Source organism: Trachemys scripta, chromosome 13, assembly GCF_013100865.1.
Source record: "Trachemys scripta elegans isolate TJP31775 chromosome 13, CAS_Tse_1.0, whole genome shotgun sequence".
NCBI lineage: Eukaryota > Metazoa > Chordata > Testudines > Emydidae > Trachemys > Trachemys scripta.
Genome location: NC_048310.1, coordinates 9,401,928 through 9,421,775, shown reverse-complemented (window position 1 = coordinate 9,421,775; position 19,848 = coordinate 9,401,928). Strand labels below are relative to the sequence as shown.

The 19,848-nt window shown below is 38.4% G+C and overlaps 1 protein-coding gene across 4 annotated transcripts in view; it reads left to right on the top strand.

The window, feature by feature from the left end:
• Positions 1 to 19,848, top strand: part of USP10 (ubiquitin specific peptidase 10) — a 71,969-nt gene that overhangs the window by 38,897 nt on the left and 13,224 nt on the right. For all 4 annotated transcript variants that reach the window (XM_034788173.1, XM_034788175.1, XM_034788176.1 and 1 more), the window contains 6 exons: positions 6,609 to 6,700; positions 12,936 to 13,045; positions 13,458 to 13,513; positions 15,681 to 15,784; positions 16,126 to 16,225; positions 18,004 to 18,184. In XM_034788173.1, the coding sequence (XP_034644064.1) occupies positions 6,609 to 6,700; positions 12,936 to 13,045; positions 13,458 to 13,513; positions 15,681 to 15,784; positions 16,126 to 16,225; positions 18,004 to 18,184 (643 nt within the window). The remainder of the gene's footprint in view (positions 1 to 6,608; positions 6,701 to 12,935; positions 13,046 to 13,457; positions 13,514 to 15,680; positions 15,785 to 16,125; positions 16,226 to 18,003; positions 18,185 to 19,848) is intronic.

Here is a 19,848-nt window from a genome sequence, read left to right as displayed (position 1 = left end):
CACGGCTTCCCGCTGCCCCCATTGGCCCAGGACGGCGAACCGCGGCCAGTGGGGGCCGCGATCGGCCGAACCTGCCACGTCAGCAGGTAAATAAACTGGCCCGGCCCGCTAGGGTGCTTACCCTGGCGAGCTGCGTGCCGAACGTTGCCGACCCCTGTTCTAATATTTGTATTAGGCTTTTATGATTTTGGCCCAGTCTGACATGGTGGTGAGTTCTGGCTTTAGGGGGAGGTAAGAGCGTTTATCAGCTTATCACTTCATCTAACTGGGCCCGTTAATGTTTTGTAATTTTACATTTTAAGTGATTTAAAGTAGCAGCGTTGTGCAGTTTAATGACAAATCTGACCGACTTTAAAATTGTTATAATACCATAGGGAATTTACATTAGATTCTAAATACCTCTTATCAAAACAATGAATTGTTCTGTCTAAAAAAAAAAAAAACTTTCTAAAAATCCTTTTATCGGTGATAGTGTACACACACAGTTGAAAAGTCTCTGGAACAAAGATTTTTAACCCCCCCTCCCCCAAAATTAATAGGCAAACATACCTTTTTTTCTTTTGAGGGGATATTGCATAGAGTAGAGAGTAGGAATCACTTAATAGTAATTTTAAAATCACAAGTCTTCTTACAAAGTGTATGACTGGCTGAAACTTGGTGTGTTGATCTTACACCTCTTAGTATCAACCCTAATCTGGAGGGACTACTTTGAGAGGAGAGAGGATAGTTCAGTCTCCGTGTTGATTGAATCCACATCATATGTGCATGCCATGGTGGCTTAGTTGTGTATAACCAACTCAGTTCATATAATAATAGTCAAATTGTGCCATGTATGTGTACACGAGCCACCTAGTGTCTTGTTCATCTTGCGATAGTGAATATTGCTATTAAGCCATTTTGTATCAGTTAGTACTAGGGCTGTCAATTAATCGCAGTTAACCTACGCGATTAACTCAAAGATTAATCGCACTGTTAAACAATAGAATACAAATTGACATTTATGAAATATTCAACATTTTCATATATATTGTATTCTGTGTTGTAAATGAAATCAAAGTGTATAATATTTTTGATTACAAATATTTGCAGTGTAAAAATGATAAACAAAAGAAATAGTATTTTTCAATTCTCCCCATAGAATTGTAGTGCAATCTCTTGGTCATAAAAGTGCAACTTACAAATGTAGGTTTTTTTGTTTTGTTACATAACTGCCATGCAAATGCCTGTTCTCATTTTCTGGTGACATTGTAAATAAGAACAGGGAATCATTTATCTCCTGAAAATGTAAATAAACTTGTTTGTCTTAGCAATTAGCTGAACAAGTAGGACAAAGTGGACTTGCAGGCCCTAAAATTTTACATTGTTTTATTTTTGAATGCAGTTTTTTTGTACATAATTCTACATTTGTAAGTTCAACTTTCATGATAAAGAGATTGCACTATAGTACTTGTACTAGATGAATTGAAAAATACTATTTCTTTTATCATTTTTACAGTGCAAATACTTCCAATCAAAGATAAATATAAAGTGAGCACTGTACACTTTGTATTCTGTGTTGTAATATAAATCAATATATTTGAAAATGTAGAAAGCATCCAAAAATATTTAAATGGTATTCTATTATTGTTTAACAGTGCAATTAATCGCGATTAAATTTTTCAATCGCTTGACAGCCCTAGTTAGAACCAGTTACCCAAGATAAACGGCCTTACCAGTCACTTTAACTTCCAGCACCTCTGTTGCTTACATCAACAAAATATGTTGGTCTGAAGCTGGTAATGGTCTCAATGAACACGTAATAGGTATGGTTATGGTGCTTCTTCGGGATCAGTTCTTCCACAAGTGCCTTTATCTTCTGACTGTCATCTTACCACCTTTCCTGATATCAGAAGAAATGTGGGAACATAGACTTGTAGGTTAATTTTCCAACAAACTTTCATTCCATTAATTTTGGCAAGATTTATTTTCTTTACCAAAAGAGTTAAGTCAAATAACTTATATTGCTGTATCATAAGTGAACTTACATTAAAATTTAGCTTTACACATATTGAATATCATTAGAATATTGTTACAATAGTTTATTTATAGGCATTTTGAGACTAAAATCCCCATTCTTAAATTATCCTTTGCTATTTCATTCTTGTTTCAAAATGACTGCAAGATTTTTAATAAATCTGTACTACTGTTCTTCCACCAGGTGGGAGCAGAGACACATTTCATAATGGGTGTGTTTGTAATGTAACAAAATAACAATATGATTATATTCCGTTTTCTTTAGCAGCTTGGATTTTGGTAACTGTTTTTCAAAGGGAAGAGTTCACAGTAGAAATTACTCTCCAATCAAAAGGAGACTGTCTCTAGTAACAGCTGGCTTAATTGTAATAAAGTGTTTGTTATAATATAGAGAGCTTCTGTGTGAATACTGGCCATTCAACTGAGAATCTAAATACCTCATTAAAACTTGTAATCACTGTGGTTTTCTGATCTTATGGGAAAAGATAATTACTAATCTTGATTATTGGCTGTAAGTGCTGAAGAACATTTTAAAACTTTGGATGTGAAATACGTTAAAGTGCTGTTGGGGGGGTTGTATAAGTACATACAAATGTGTGTAAAATATTAAAAGAATTTCATTTTATTTTTTTAATTAATTCCCTTTGCCTAGCTCTGCTGTGCTCCATTTCAGGTCCTGATTCTCTTCTCCCTAGGTGGACATAACTGTATACTAATTATGTCAAACTTTTATTTCTGTCTTGTCATCTGATTTCCCCAGGAATCTCTGAGAACATCCCTCTCCCCCCCCATCTTGTGGTTCAAATTAGGACTAGGAATCAGGAAATCTAGGTTCTGTTTCTAACATTCACATAGATATGTGTGTGACCTTGGTCAGGTCACTTTTTTGTGCCACAGTTTCACCAACTGTTAAATGGGGACTTAACCTCACAAATCACCTGTGAAGTCTAACTTAAAGTTTGTAAAGTATTTTTACCTCAGATAGAAGGTGCTATAGTAGTGCCAAAGAATCATTGCATAATCTTTTAGGGGCCTTTGTGATTTTAACCCTCTGCCTTCTAGAAGAAGGTTCTATAAAGCTTAAACATGCTGCTTGTTGAGTGAAGTAATTAATTTTGCTCCAAGGGCTGACACGGGCACAGCTACTGCCATCCTAGGGACACAAGACTCAGGACTAGAAATGAAGGATGGCAGAGTTAGGCCAGTGGGATGCCTTGGAAATATGAAATTGAAATGTGTTTTCATATCACACCATTGTAGATATTGGTTTAATTTTAGGGTTGCTCACAATTGTGGTCCTGCTGGGACTCTTTGTCCACCTGAAAAGTATTTGCCATTGAAACTTTCAATATTCTTCAACTCTGGGTTATAGTTAATCATAAGATGTAGTAAAATCATTATTTAGTGGGTATTTTTAAATTAAAAAATGGAATGCTAACTCTACCTAGATAGCGTCTGTTAACTTATTTTGGATGGATAGAGGATATCCACTCTGTTTTAAAGTGTCTATTTCTTTTCTTTTGCTAGTATGTTAAGCTTTGAACTGACCTCTTATTTAAAGGATGGTATTGATTAGAGAGAATTAGAAATAGACACATGTTAATACTCGATAAATTTTCCAGCAATTGGATTGAAATCATAACAAGATTCTCAAAACTACATGTTTTAAAAACATACTCTGAAACACAAGTGGAATTTATTTGTCTAGATCAGTGGTTCTCAATTTTTTTAATGCCATGACCCTATGTTAGAATATAAAAATGACTCCCACCTATTTAGTCATAAAGAAAGGGGAAGAGAGTGTTTGTAAACCCACTTCTCCCTGGCCGCACATCCTTCAGGTTAAAGCAGAGTGTTTTTTTATTTCCTGGAGATGTTCTAGATCTAAACATTGTTTCCAAAACCAACTTCATGGCCACCAGAGGATGCTAAAGATCCTAGCATTACTGGTTGTTTCTTCAGTTTACTTCTGACTGTAAGAAAAACAAATAAAAATTAAGTTTAATTTATGTTTAAAGAAGATAATGGTGAGGAAAGAAATAAACATTTTTCACAAATTCCAAACTTCAGTATTGATTGTTGTTAGAATGGAACATTCTAGGACAGAGTCTTAGTTTAGCTTTTATATAAACTGAAAGTGTTTAGAGAATATCAGGAAGCATTTTTCCTAATTTACTACTTTGAAACTTTCTGTGTTTTAATCTGATGTAGAAGAGAGGTGATATATTATCAGAATGGCAATTTCTTTTTAAGTATGGAAAGGTACTTTTTGAAGTGCAAATTGTTGTTTTGTAATAGATAAAATTCGTAGAGACTTGTACCAGAAATTTTAAGGTACAACTTAAGAAAGCTTTAAGGGGAAGATAATGTGTTTAGCAAACACACTTAAATTAAATATTTAATCTATTAACTAAATGTTTTTAAAAGCTTAAACATTTATAAATCATGCAGCATCAAAGTGTGATATATTTATACTTCCTTTTATTCCCAATAAAATATTTTATATGATAATGTCTAAACTTTAAAAGCTAAAATCTTTCCTTCTAAACAATTTTTAGGGACCTTTCTGTTTCCTGCTGCCTCTTAATATAATTAATTGGATTGTTGAAAGATTTAACTGTTTGGTAGTTTCCAGTATATATTGTTATGATATGAACTAACTTTGTGGTGAAAGTACTAAATTAAAATAGTAAAGAATAGTATTACCAATGGGGCACTGGATTTAGGTAAAAGGACCTGGATTTTATTTGTGGTTCTGCCACTTACCTGTTGTGTGATTTTTGGGCAGGTCACTTCACCTCTTTGTGCTTTCATTTCTCCTCTCACCCTTTGTCTTTCTCGTCTATTTAGATATGCTTGCTGTGAACGTGTTAGGTCTGATCTGCGTTAAAAAGTTAGGTTGACTCAGCTGTGTCACTCAGGGATGTGAATAATTCACAACACATAGAGACCTAATTGTTCCTGGTGTAGACAGCATTAGGTTGATGGAAAAATCCATCTGTTGACCTAGCTACTGCCTCTTGTGGAGGTAGATTACTTATGCTAATGGGAGAACCCCTTCCATTGGCATAGGTAGCATCTACACTGAACTTCTACAGTGTCGCAGCTGCAGCATTTCAAGTCACTCGAGTTTATACATAGCCTAGCACAATGTGGCCCCAATCTTATTAGGACCCAGATGCTTCTGTAATAAAAGTAGTAATAATCCACTCTTGTTATAAAGGTACACTATTTGCTTAAGCTCCACATTTCACCTATCTTGTAAATTTGTTGTGGGGTGCTGTGCAGGTTCTAAACATTGCATCAGATTTTGAAAAGAGCCCCACATTTCATCCTGTGTAGGTACTGAAATAAATGGCTGTATTTACAAAAGTGCTCATCCCCTGTTTTTCTCACTTTTGCAAATGTGATCGCCTTATTTTGAAGCCTAAGTGGAAGCTGAGCAGTTTTGGAAAGGTGGCCCTAAGGATGGATGGTGAGCACTTTTGAAGATCTTGGCCCCATTTTTAAACCGTAGGGGACAAGAGACACAGATGGGTATTTATGTAAATCAATGTGTTGTGCGTTCTTTGTTGCTCTGAAACAGCTAGTAAGTAACATGCATTATGTTAATATCAGTCCATGCTGGTGCACAAAGATATTTTGGGTACAAAATTGTGTACATTGAAACTTCTAAACTGAAACAACTGTCAATTTCAAACTAAGAGAGAAGTTTGCTAAATGTTCAATAAAATTGGCTAAATATCCAGTAAAATTGGTTGCAGGGGATTGCAACTAACAGAGATTTAGATATTTTTTTTAAAAAAATATATGCATACTGAAGTCTTGTCATTGTTTTATAAGATCGTAGGAGTAGGAAAAGCCTTATTAAAGATTTGATATTAATCCTCACCCAAACTGGAGATAATCTTTCACTGAAAAGGATGTATCTGATATTCTACTGTTATGCTGAGGAGTACTGCAGACTGCATCTTTGAGGTTGGATGTGAACGGACCCTTTAATTAATATAACTTTCAAGAATGAATTAATCAGAAGCCAGCAATCTAAGAGATAAGGGGGTTGTGAACTTTCTCCGGAATTTGGGCTAAGTGGATGCAGGGCTTTTTGTTTGTTTGTTTGTTGGAGCATTGGTGTGTGTGCGCATGCGCGCGCAGAGGCAAAAAAAGCAAGAAAGCCAAGCAGTAGCTGGTGAGCATAGTGTGATCCTCGAAAAACCTTGAGAGTATGCTTTTGGGTCTGTTGGCTAAAGAGGCTTGCAGCTGTAAGCTAAGAAACTGCTTCTTTTGTTCTTGAGTCTTTCTGAATTCGAAGAAGCGGGACATGTACATTATTTGCATCTGAGAAAATACCAGACTCCATCAATTTCTACATCGAACTGGAACATCCATAGGGCCATAATCTTTGACTAGCTGTGTGGGTCAAAAAGGGGCAACAGTACTTTAAATTTAGCCAAAAACAGGCTTTGAGGCAGAAAAATTTGTTGTTGATAGGAATTGAGAGGGGTGATTTGCATTGTATAGCTGAATTAACTTGGTGTTTGCTAGTTACCTTGTACATTTCCTTGATGCTAAACTTAATATTTTTAATTCTACAGAATTACTGGAGAATGTAAAATTAATACATAAACCAGTATCTTTGCAACCACGAGGGCTGATCAATAAAGGAAACTGGTGCTATATCAACGCTGTATCCTTACCTTGGGGAAAAGGAGATCTAATTTAAATTCATTAATTTGTATAGTATGGTAATCGTCAGTGTTATGTAGAATGCACAATAGACCTGCAGCATTAGATTGACAGTGGTTCTAATTAGCTGCATTAACTGTCTGAATTACCAGTATTGCATACAATTAAAAAAAATGTGTACACTTCAACTATGACTACTGTATGTTGCAAAAGTCCTTACGGTTGTATACCAAAAGAAATAGTGGGTTCTTCTTTGAGGAGTGTCCCTGTGGGTGCTCCACTGCAGGTGTTGGTGCGTCCCCGTGCCTTTGATCGGAGAATTTCAGCAGCAGTGCTCATCTGGGTTGCGCATGCACTCTCCCCGTCTCATGCTGTTGTTGGCGCTTATCTAGTGCCACGAGACCCGACCCTCCTCAGTTCTTTCTCAACTGTCCTTGACCTGAGACGAAGCTCCCAGCAGTGTTAAGATTGATAGCTATACTTAGAATTTAGAATAGTTTAGAGTAGTCTTTAGTACCCTACTTAGGTTTACTTATCCCTTTTCCCCCGTTTATATTCTTTTTCCCTGTTTATATATCCACTTCACCTCTGGCCCCTCCATTCTCTAGTGAGGAAGAAGATACTGAAGAGGAGGGTGCCTTCTCATCTCAGCACTCCTCTCCCATTCAGTCTACTGCAGCTCTGGGTCCACCTGTACAGTCTTAAAATCCATCACAGGGTTGACACCCCCCATGGATGCCGCTGCTTATGCCATTCCCCACTCAGTGGCCCTCCTGGCAACCCTGGGTCGCATACAGGAGATAGTACCCCAGACTCCCCCACAACCCCAGTTGCTCCACCTTCAGAACCCCCTGAGGAGAGCGTTGAACAGGAGGAAGCCTGGGATCAGGATACATCTCCAACATTTCTTCCTTGTCCCTGGACAAGGCCATAATGCCACTGCCACCTACATTTGCGGACAATTTTAAAATCTTTCAAGAACTCTAAAAGAATCACTGATACAAATGATTGGACATTCTCCCTATAGCCTCCTCATCTAAAATTGTGCTTCTCATAAATGACACATTCATGCAGCCAGCCAAAAACATATGGCAAATCCCGACTATGATACCGCCCACCTGCAAGTGACCAGATAAGTACTACATTCCCCCTACTGGACTAAACTTCTTATTTTCTCACCCCGCACCGAATTCAGTACCCAGATCCACTCCTTACGACAAAGAGTGGAAATGTTTGGATCTTTTTGGCTGCAGGGCCTATTCATACGGCACTCATCAGTTCCGGATTGCCACATATGCTGCCTTAATAGCAAAATACAACCACACAAATTATTCCAAACTTGCTGAGTTTATTTACATCATACTGGAGAACAAGAGTCCAATTTAAGTCCATAATTTTGGAGGGCCAACTCCTATCCAGAACCGTCTCTAGATGCAGCCAGGACAGCAGCACGCTCCACGGACACTGCCATAGTTATGTGCCAGGTTTCATGGCTCCATTGGTCTGGCTTCCCAAGGGAGGTTCAATCCACTGCCAAGGACCTCCCATTCAATTCCAGAAGCTGTTGATGGCAAAAACTGATGAATCACTTCATACCCTGAAAGACTCAAGGGTGATGCTCCGCTCCCTGAGTATATACACCCCTAAGTCAAAAAGAAAACAGGGTAAATACTACCCCACACAGCGCGCAAGGTCTGGCCCATGCGCCTCACTACAGAGGTACTATGACATGCAACGGCAAAGACAGAAGCCTCTAAAGCATCACCAACCTCCAGCCCAATCATGGACATCCCACCCGCCCTCTGCAAAACAACAATTTTGAGGGTTTGGTCAAGGACCCAAAAGACCTCCCCCATTCTTCAATATTGACGGCATCATTAACCATCCCCTGTTTTGGATACTGGTTGACCCCTTTCTACCCAGTGTGGCAATCCATCACCATGGACAAATGTGTTCTGGAGATAATCCATTCAGGCTATACAATACCATTCATCTCTATCGCCACCACCCATCCTCCCTCCTAATCCCTCTTCAGGGGTCCCTCTCATGAACACCTATGGCAAGAAGTAAACCACCTCCTACATCTGGGTACTGTGGAACACATACCATCACAACACAGAAGGGGAAGGGCTTTTAGTCCCACTACTTTTTAACCCAGAAAGAGAACGGAACATGGAGGCCTAGCTTAGACCTCAGAAAACTCAACAAATTTGTAAGGGTCCAGTGGTTCAGGATGGTCACATTAGCAACAATAATACCAACACTGGAGTGGGGGGACTGGTTTTCAGCCCTTGACCTCCAAGATGCCTATTTTCATGTAACCATGTATCTCGCGCACAGGAGGTTCCTAAAGTTTACTCTGGGCAGAGAACATTGTATTAATAAAGTTCTGCCATTTGGCCTGTTGAAAGTAGTGTGACACAACTCCACAGACAGGGAGTGACAGTTTTTCCCTATCTGGACGATTGTCCGTTAAAGGCACCCACCGAGGCAAATGCCATAGACACTACGCAGATGACAATCACACTTTTCTCACAGCTGGGACTACAAATCAACATACAAAAATCATTACTAACACCCGTGCAGAAACTGGACTTCATCAGGGCGCATCTTGACACTCTAGAGGCAAAAGTGTCACTACCAGCGACCAGATTTCTCACTACAGATATCGGCATGGACTTGCCTCCAACTACTAAGCCATATGGTGGCAACCACATTCGTGGTACAACGCGCATCTTCACATGCGCTACCTTCAGGGCTGGCTAAGAACGGTTTACATACCACACAGACACAGCCTAAACAGACGCCTCATAATGCCATTCAGAGTCAAAGACTCGCTACGCTGGTGGATGCAATCCAACAATGTGTGCGTGGGAGTTCCTTTCACACAGACTTCCACCTTCATTGATTCTCACAACCAACACCTCCTTGACTATTATGTCTGTCTAACCAGTGGGAGAGTTAGGAGTCCTCATGGCACATTTATCTTATACTGTCTTCTTCAAAGGTAAGGTCATCCTAAGATCTCATCCTAAATTTTTATCTCAAGTGCCCTCCTCTTTCCACCTGAGACAACCAATCCATCTTCCCTCATTCTTCCCCAAACCTCATGGGAGTAAACCGGAGTCAGTATTACACACGCCTTAGCGTTCTACCTTGAGAGAACCAAGACCTTCAGAAAGTTACCAAAACCTCAGTTACTGCACAGGGTGAAGAACCTTCTTTTCTTCGAGGAGCATTCCTGTGGGTGCTCCACTTCAGGTGACTGGCGAGCAGTGCCCCTCAGTGGATGGAAGGGGCTTTGAAGTTGCATGAGTAATTGATAATACTCTAAGTCCTACCAATGCATCCAATCTTGAGCTCTGATCTATCGCATAGTATTTTGTAAAGGTGTTCATGGACTCCCAGGTGGCTGCTTTATATATGTTCATGGTGGGCACACTATTGAGAAAAGCTGCTGAGACTGATAATGTCCTGGCAGAGTGGGTTCGGATCTTCAGTGGGGGTTGTATGTCATGCTGTTGGTAGCATAGGTGAATGCATTCAGAAATCCATTTGGACAGCCTCTGCTTGGAAATGGCGGAACCTTTATATTGTTCCAAAATTGAAATTAAAAGATCTCTGAGATAGTGTCCTGTGGGTGCTTCACTACCCACCCTTCTCCTCTCTACTTCAGAGTTCAATCTATGGACTCAGGGTGAAAAAGGAAGTGGGGGGGGGGGTGTCTGGTTGCACGGTACTAGATAGGCTCCAACAAAGGCGTGAGACGGGGGAGAGCGCATGCACGACCCAGACAACTGCTGAAATTCTCCAATCAAAGATGCAGGGATGCACCAACACCTGAAATGTAGCACCCACAAAGGCACCATCTCGAAGACCTCATTTACTGCACAGGGTGAGTAACCTTTTCTTTTCAGGTGAACTAAAAAAAAAAAAAAAAAGAGAGAGAAATACAAGACATGTACTAGTCTTCTATATCATACCCTCATAGATTTGTCTGTTTCATTCCATTAATTCATTTATGAGAAGCTATCTGTCCTAAGACATGATTAAATAGGTATATTCAGATTTGACTATTTGGTTTTGTTGTTGACATGGGATTTTTTTTGTTCATTTATTTGGAATTTTTTGAGGCGCAACCTCCAGTGAGGCCTGATGAACAAGACACAAATGCCATCTTGCTTTGTTTTGTGGCTCCTCTCTGCAGTAGCTTTTCAGATAAGATCTTTCAGACTATCAGACTAAAACTGTAGTTTTACATTGTTGGGAACAGTCAGAGGGAAGTTTTGCACAAGTTCTTTCCTTTTCCTAAACTGTATAGCACACTTACCTTTATTTGAAATGTAAACATTAAAAATTAGGGCTGTCAATTAATCGCAGTTAACTCATGCGATTAACTCAAAAAATTAATTATGATTAATCTGTTCTAATTGCACTGTTAAACAATAGAATACCAGTTGAAATGTATTAAATATTTTGGATGTTTTTCTACGTTTTCAAATATATTGATTTCAATTACAACACAGAATACAAAGTGTACAGTACTCACTTTAAAATACAAGTACTTTATTACTTTTATTACAAATATTTGCACTGTAAAAATGATAAACAAATGAAATAGTATTTTTCAATTCATCTCATACAAGTACTATAATGCAATCTCTTTATCGTGAAAGCGCAACTTACAAATGTCTATTTTTTTTGTTACATAACTGCAGTAAAAAACAAAACAACGTAAAACTTTAGAGCCTAGAAGTCCACTCAGTCCTACTTCTTGTTCAGCCAATCACTTCTTATTTACCATGACACCTAAAAGTGAGAACAGATGTTTGCATGGCAGTTTTGTAGCTGGCATTGTATTTACATGCCAGCAGGTATTTACATAGCAGATCTGCTAAACATTCATATGCGCCTTCATGCTTTGGCTACCATTCCAGAGGACACGCTTCCATGCTGCTGATGCGCATTAAAAAAATAATGCATTAATTAAATTTGTGACTGAATTCCTTGGGGAGAACTGTATATCTCCCACTCTGTGTTTTACCCGAATTCTGCCATATATTTCATTTTATAGCAGTCTCGGATGATGACCCATCACCAGAATGTTGTTCGTTTTAAGAACACTTTCTCTGGAGATTTGACAAAACGCAAAGAAGGTACCAATGTAAGATTTCTAAAGATAGCTACAGCACTCAAACAAAGATTTAAGAATCTGAAGTGCCTTCCAAAATCTGATTGGGATGGGGTATGGAGCATGCTTTCAGAAGTCTTCAAAGATCAACACTCCAGTGCAGAAACTACAGAACCCAAACCACCAAAAAAGATGATCAACCTTATGCTGGTGGCATCTGACTCAGATGATGAAAATGAACATGTTTTGGTCTGCACTGCTTTGGATCGTTATTGAGCAGAACCCACCATCAGCAGGGACGCATGTCCTCTGGAATGGTGGTGGAAGCATGAAGTCACATATGAATCTTTAATGCATCTGGCATGTAAATACCTTGCAACGCCAGCTACAACAGTGCCATGCGAACGCCTGTTCTCACTTTCAGGTGACGTAAATGAGAAGTAGGCAGCATTATCTCCCGTAAATATAAACAAACTTGTTTGTCTGAGTGATTGGATGAAGAAGTAAGTAGAACTGAGTGGACTTGTAGGCTCTAAAGTTTTGCATTTTTATTTTTGAATGCAGTTTTTTTTACATAATTCAACATTTGTAAATTCAACTTTCATGATAGATTGCACTACAGTACTTGTATTAAGTGAATTGAAAAATATTTTAATTTTTACAGTGTGGATATTTATAATAAAAAAAATAAAGTGAGCACTATATACTTTGTATTCTGTGTTGCAATTGAAATCAATATATTTGAAAATGTGGAAAACATCCAAAAATATTTATATAAATAGTATTCTATTGTTTAACAGTGTGATTAATCGCAATACATTTTTTTAACCGCTTGACATCCCTAGTTAAAATATGTGACTAGAAGAAAACTATATCATGCTATATTGTAGGTTTATTTTCAAGTGACTCTTGTGAATTGAAAGCAGGAGCATTATCTTTTTACAAAATGAGGAAAATCCTTTCATTAATTTAATTGTGATTATTGCATTGGTCCTTTGTATGCAGATAAAGGATTTTACTTCCTGCTCTGCATAAAGTTTGTCGTTGGATATTTAATGTATATCTAGACTATATCTTCTGAATAGCTCCTTAATACAGTGGGCAGACACTGCAGGCTTTGGTTGCTTGCCCTCCGATGTATCACCTAATGAAGTCAATTCCAGTGTATTCAAAATCACAGCGGCCATGCACCTCAACACCAATGATAGACAGTTTGTAAGTAATATGTTGGAAAATCTTTGTATTTACTGTCATTGTTTTAAGTAGTTGAACACAAAGATCTAACAAACCATTGTAGTATTGCAGTTGATAAAAATTGATATATAATTACATTCAGTAGGCTATGGGTTTTGATTTGTTTGCTTTTGTAGTAGATTGTAATAAAGCTCCAAGTCCTTAATTAGCCATTTTTACCTTATCAGACTACCAGTGACCATGTTAATTTTCACATATTTGAACCTAATATTACTCACTTTATTATAGTATGATCTTAGCTTGATTTTGGCCAGCTAGGGCCCACTTTGATCTAATATTTTGACTGATTTACATGGAAATCTATCCTGTATAGATCAATAATATTTAGTTAACATGGTGGTGATGCCCAGTTGTTGTTTCCTTTCTATTTCAGTGTTCGTCTAATGAATGAGTTCACTAATATGCCAGTACCTCCTAAAGCAAAACAAGGTGAGTGGGGGGAAAAAAAGTCTTCAGAATAGATTGCTAAACATCAAATGGTATAAACTCTTTGAGGGCGGGATCCTTTCCTTATTGTGTGTTTTGGGTAGTGCCTGATGTAATGGGATTGGAGTTCATAAGCACTAGTGCAATATACATAATTTTCCAAATATGACTTGTGCTGTACCTGAAAAGGGTCCATCACATACATAAGGAAAGAAAAAGCATTTCTCTATGTAATTAAGCTGTCTCGTGGGTTTCACATTCTCAGACTAATCCATTGTATTATGCATTTACAAAAAAACTCTAGTTTTACTTGAGAAATTTATGTACATTTGTTATACTATTCTGGGTTAGATAATTAATGGTAGTGTTTCATACTACAAAAGACACCATGGAAATGAGTCATTAGTTCCAATGACTTCCAAACAGATGAGATATTTCTTTGGTTTGTCTTTTAGTTTTTGCCTCTGTGAAACAAATCTGTCTTACTTATGTGATTAATTTTTGGGGTCATTTTAACTACAGATGGTAATCTGTCAGCATAGTTTCTGAGGCCAGATGTCTCCATTAGTTTGAACATTCAGCGTCAATAACTTTTATGGGTTTTTCCCGACCCCACAATTTGCCTGCCTTTTTTTGACCTGCCTCGTCGCCAGTGGTCCCTGTTGAACACTTTCTGGACCGGGCAGTCTTTGTGCAGCCAACCAGTATCGCTGGGGCCTTCGTGACAGCCTTTTGTGCAGCTGTGGTACAATATAGACGATGATGCACATTGTTGATGAATGCCTGCCGACTAGGTTCAGCGGTGGCCTAGAAGAACTGCATCACGCCACTGAAGATGCCATCACTTGGCTACACGACTATGCACATGCTAGATAAATAAATGGGTTTTTCCCTAGTTGATATATAATGTAACAAGTGACCTGTTAGTAATAGGAACATAAACCAAGAGACTTAAGAATAGTTTTTCTCTGAGTACAAAGTAGACAGGGGGGAAAAAAAAAATCCAGAATTGTAAATTCGTTCATTTTCTCATATGTTCTGGTCAGCTCAATTTGGTAAAGTGTAAGAGATTAACATCTTTTAAAATACTGACTTGGTGTTAGTTTTTCTGGACCATCTATTGATTTAAGTAGACAAATGATTCTTGAGGAATGTTGCAGAAAAAAAGGCCATATCATAGAGCAGGGGTCGGCAACGTTCGGCACGCGGCTCGCCAGGGTAAGCACCCTGGTGGGCCGGGTCAGTTTTATTTACCTGCTGACGCGGCAGGTTCGGCCGATCACGGCCCCCAGTGGCCGCTGTTCGCGTCCCGGGCCAATGAGGGTGGCGAGAAGTGGCGCGGGCGAGCGATGTGCTGGCTGCGGCTTCTTGCCGCCCCCATTGGCCCGGGACGGTGAACCGCAGCCAGTGGGGGCCGCGATCGGCCGAACCTGCTGCATCAGCAAGTAAATAAAATTGGCCCGGCCCGCCAGCGTGCTTACCCTGGCGAGCCGCATGCCGAATGTTGCCAACCTCTGTCATAGAGATTCTAATCTTAATTTAAGAGAATCTTGGTCAAAAACTATTTAAAAATCATTTCTGGATTCTAAAAGCCACGTAAGATCTGTGAAGCCTTTGTAACAAGTGTAAAACAGAAAAAAGGTGTGTGGGATTCAGTTCTTAAACTGCTAGATAAAATGCCCGAACTGGATGAAATAGGGAGAGATTGCAGGTGACACTTTGTTAATGCTGATAGTAGCTATTACAATGCTATACTAAAACATGTCTGTTTAAAAAAATAAATAAATAAAACACCACACACCATTTGATAAGTTAGAAGATGAAGATGTTCTTTTTGTTTGGGCAGGTTTTGTGGAGTAAAATTAATGCATTTGTGCTAGAGAATGTTCTTATAAAGGGGGGAAATATAAGTTCTTGAAACATTTTTGACATTGAACTTGTTAGTCATTAATACACTTTAATATTTTCTCTGGAAATCATAAAAAATTAAATCTTAATACAGACAGAGTCTTCCTTTTGGTCAAACAGCTCATAACATGTCATTTGAATATGATTTATTTCAGCTGCTTGGTCATATAACTGCTTGGTGAAGCAGTGAGTCTAACTTTCCACTTCATGCTTTCTCAATATTGCTTATTTTGATATTATGTCACTTCTGTTTGCCTTGCAGCTTTAGGTGATAAAATTGCAAGAGACATCCGGCCTGGAGCTGCCTTTGAACCAACATACATCTATAGGCTGCTGACAGTTATCAAGTCAAGCCTGTCAGAAAAGGTGCTGTTTAAAAATCTTTAAAGTGCATGTATCTAACAGTGTACATAAACTAAATTGCATTTCAAAGCAGCCAATATTCTTAATATTTTTCTTAACAAAATAAAAGCCATAAAATCAGTCCTGTGTTTGTTTCACACACAAAAAATTATATTTCACAGTTAAAGTTAGTTTTTTCTTCCTAGGCTCTGAGTTTTATCATAACTGATAGTACTGTTTGATACTTTAGTGAAACTGTGAGGTATTTTGTATCTGAAAATTAAGGGGACAATGTTCTGAATCTGCTTAAAATTGTAGACACCATACAGCGGTATAATAATTTAAAAAATTAATCTTGTATTCAGGGCAGACAAGAAGATGCTGAAGAATACCTGGGATTTATCCTAAATGGGCTACATGAGGAAATGCTGACCCTAAAGAAACTTCTTTCCCCACACAATGAAAGTAAGCTCGTTTGTAGCAAGCTGAATTCATTTTCAAATACTTAACTGTAATGGTTTTTCTTTTTGGAAGGGTGAAAGGAGGGAGAATGAATTAACTCTAGGAGAGTGGTTTGAATGTGTGGAGAAGATGCCAGTTAAGATATAGCACCAGAGGGAGCTTACACAAAAGACAGAAATCTATAGCTTTTATTTTGAACAGTTTTTCATTGTGAAAATCAGTAAATACTGTAGATAGAATGGGACCGTACATGCCAAATTTAATCCTGGAGAGGATTTTTTTTGGGGTGGGGGGGCAAAGATGTAAGGTGTTACAATGAAAGCTACTGAATCAATGAGATGTTTCCCCAGTTAGGTTGGTCATATAGGCATGTTGGACTTGATCTCATAACAATAAAGTAGCTTCTTGTTAAAGGTATGAACTCCGTTCCTTAGCTACTGACTTCTGTGTTATTAGGGTACCTAACTCAAGTGAGAGTGATCAAAACTCAGGATGATTTACCTTAAAACAGATTTTGCTACCAAGTAGAGCCGTGGTTTCCAACTATTCACAGTATCTGAATTATGGTTTTAAAATTTCTTTCTCTACGTGGTTGATGTATAGTGTAACAGTGTAGCGGAGTGGTGGGCAACCTGTTGCTTCCCGCAGCTCCCATTGGCCGAGAACGGCGAACCGCGGCCACCGGGAGCTGCGAGCAGCTGTGCAAATGTAAACAAATGGTCTGGCGGCCCACCAGCGGATTACCCTGATTGGCCGCAGGTTGCCTACCACTGGTGTAGCTCATGTCAGTGACCTCTGATCAACTGTTGGTTAAGCTCCTGTTGTTTTCTGTACAGCAAGTTTCCTAGACAAAGAATTTTTAATAATTTTGTACCCATTTATAATGGAACATATTAACTGATTTTACTAGTGCTTTGTTGCTGAAGTGAAAAAAATATAAACTGAAAACTCCACATCTTACCCTGAAAGAACTGACAGGATTTACAGTGAATTTAAAAATGGAGCTTTATCTTACAGCAACTGTTTTATTTTTGTTTGATGGTTGCCCAATTTAAAAATAAAACATCACTACTACAGCAGTACAGTCTTGTCATTATGAATTTTGTTTTTTTTAAGGTTTGGTATCCAATCTATTTAACTGGGTAAATTCTCTATGATGTAGCACTATCATTTCATATTCCCTAGCTACATTAAGTACATAACTTTCTTTGGCACCCATACAAATATTTGCTAAACCTTGTTTGCACTGTAAAATACCCAGGCAACAATGGTGTCTTGATAAGCCAAGGTTTTAATTTTCAAGAATAGCCCTTAACTTTCTAAAGTACAGCCCCAAAGGTTAATTATCTAAAGCTACATTGAACTTACTTGTTTTTTCATGTGTGGTTATGTTATGTAGATAAACTGCATTCCATTAAACATTTGAGTATTTCCAGTTGCAAAATGCTCAAGGAATTGTGCAGAATATTGTCTCAAAATTGACTTTTCACAAGTTTTTTTTTTTAAGTAAAATATGAAAGCCTCCTAATCTTCTGATGATTATTCCTATAAAGAGGATAAGAAACTTGAAACCACATCATACAAGTTCTGAATCAAAACTTTTGATAGTGTGTTTTTAAAACTATACCTTTCATTACAACTCCAGACACATCAGGGACCTATTTCTAATCACTAAAGATAATCCTATTGTTTACCAGCTCTCTCTCTCTCTCTTTTAAGGAAAAGTTGGGGATTATTTTATTTGTTTAAATCAATATCTACACACTTTTCTTCTTCTTAAGAAATCTGTGTTTCCAATGGTCCTGAGACGCAATCTATAAATGAAGAGGAGGATCAGGATGAACAAGGAGAAGGTAGTGAGGATGAATGGGAACAAGTCGGGCCCCGCAACAAATCATCAGTTACTCGACAGGCTGACTTTGTTCAGACTCCTATTACAGATATTTTTGGTGGTCACATAAGGTATGGTACCTTTTATTAGACTATTTTTAATACAATAAATGATACTCTTTTGCAGTTGTGTGGCAGCATGGGCTGCATTGCCTTCACCCATAAATTTTTCCATTGCTTTGCAACTGAGAAGATACACTGCCACCAGAGACTGCACCATTATTCCATGACCAGTTTTTGGTGGTTTAAAAAAGGAAATATGACTAGTCCACAAAGGCCAGGGAAGCTTAACATCCTAATCATGACAGTCTTCCAGAAGAGAGAGTTCAAAAGATTTCATGTCATTGTGTAGGTTAGTTCCCAAAAATCAGTTTTTGATCTGTGTCACATAATAGGTGCATCTTGTTATATGTTTTACAGAGCAAAGGTTGGCTTGAAGAACAGAGATCTACAACAATTGTTTTTGAATATAAGTTGAAAAAATATATATACTTTCATGCAAGGATCTAAAGGACTTTACAATAATTAAATAGTTCAGGTTTAGAACTGTCTTGTGAAGTGCTAGCCCTTTTTATATGTGGATTAACTGAGATAAAGTGAGTGTCTGGTGTAGTTCACAAAGACAGTGAGTGGAGAAAAATGGGAATAGAACTCAAAAGACATGACTGTCAGACAGGACTTGCTGCGGCCAGGGGAGAGGCGCCCCTCCCCTCAACCTAGCCCCGGACCTGCTGCAGCCGGGGGGAGAGGTACCCCGGTCCCAACCCAGCCCTGAGCCCCCTCCCACACTCTGAACTCCTCGGCCCCATCCTCACCACATGAATTGTGTTATGTGCACCAGTATGGAGGTGATGTGTCACATCACCTCCATATTGGTGCACGTAACAAAATTCATTCCACACATGCATGGGAAAAATTAGAGGGAACACTGACTGTCAGTTCTTTAGACAATACTGCTTCCCAGAAGCAAGAAAGACTAAGGCTATTTCTGTGCTACAGTTTGTCAGCATAACTTATGTTGCTCAGGGGTGTGAATAAACTACCATCCTGAGCGATGTAAATTACAACAACGTTAAGCGCTGGTGTGTATAGCACTATGTCTGTGGGAGAGTTTCTCCTGCTGACATAGTTACTGCTGCTCACGTGGGCTGGAGTAACGAAGCCAATAGGAGAGTTTTCTCCCGTCGGCTTAGTGTCTGCACCAGAAGTGCTACAGTGGCACAGCTGTAAGCTCTCTAACGTAGTCCTAACCTTATGCTATGCTTTTATTAAAAAAAAAAAAAAAAAAAAAAGTCACACCCAAAGAGATCTTTTTTGAATTCAATTATTAATTCTTGCAACAGCTTGCAGTGATATGGAGTAGAGGCCCAGATATGAGTGATGCAGTGATGTGGAGTAGAGGCCCAGATAGGAGTACAGGAAGGCAAAAAGGGGATATGAAAAAAATAATTTAAAAAGCATTATTTAAAAATAATTAGTTTAGACTATAAAGGCAGAGTAAATACTTAAAGGAAACATATTCCAAAACAACAAATGTTAGAGTATGAAGAATTATTTTTAAAATGGAGGGCAGACATTTAATTGCTAGTTTTGCACTCCTTCTGTTGCCAGGTATGCAGTCTAGAAGTATGAATAAAGCTGGTTGGTTCCTTCCATATGCAAAACATTGAAATTATTCTTCAGCGATTTGAGTCAGACAGCTGGCAAATAAAAAGATGTTTTCCATAGAATTGGCA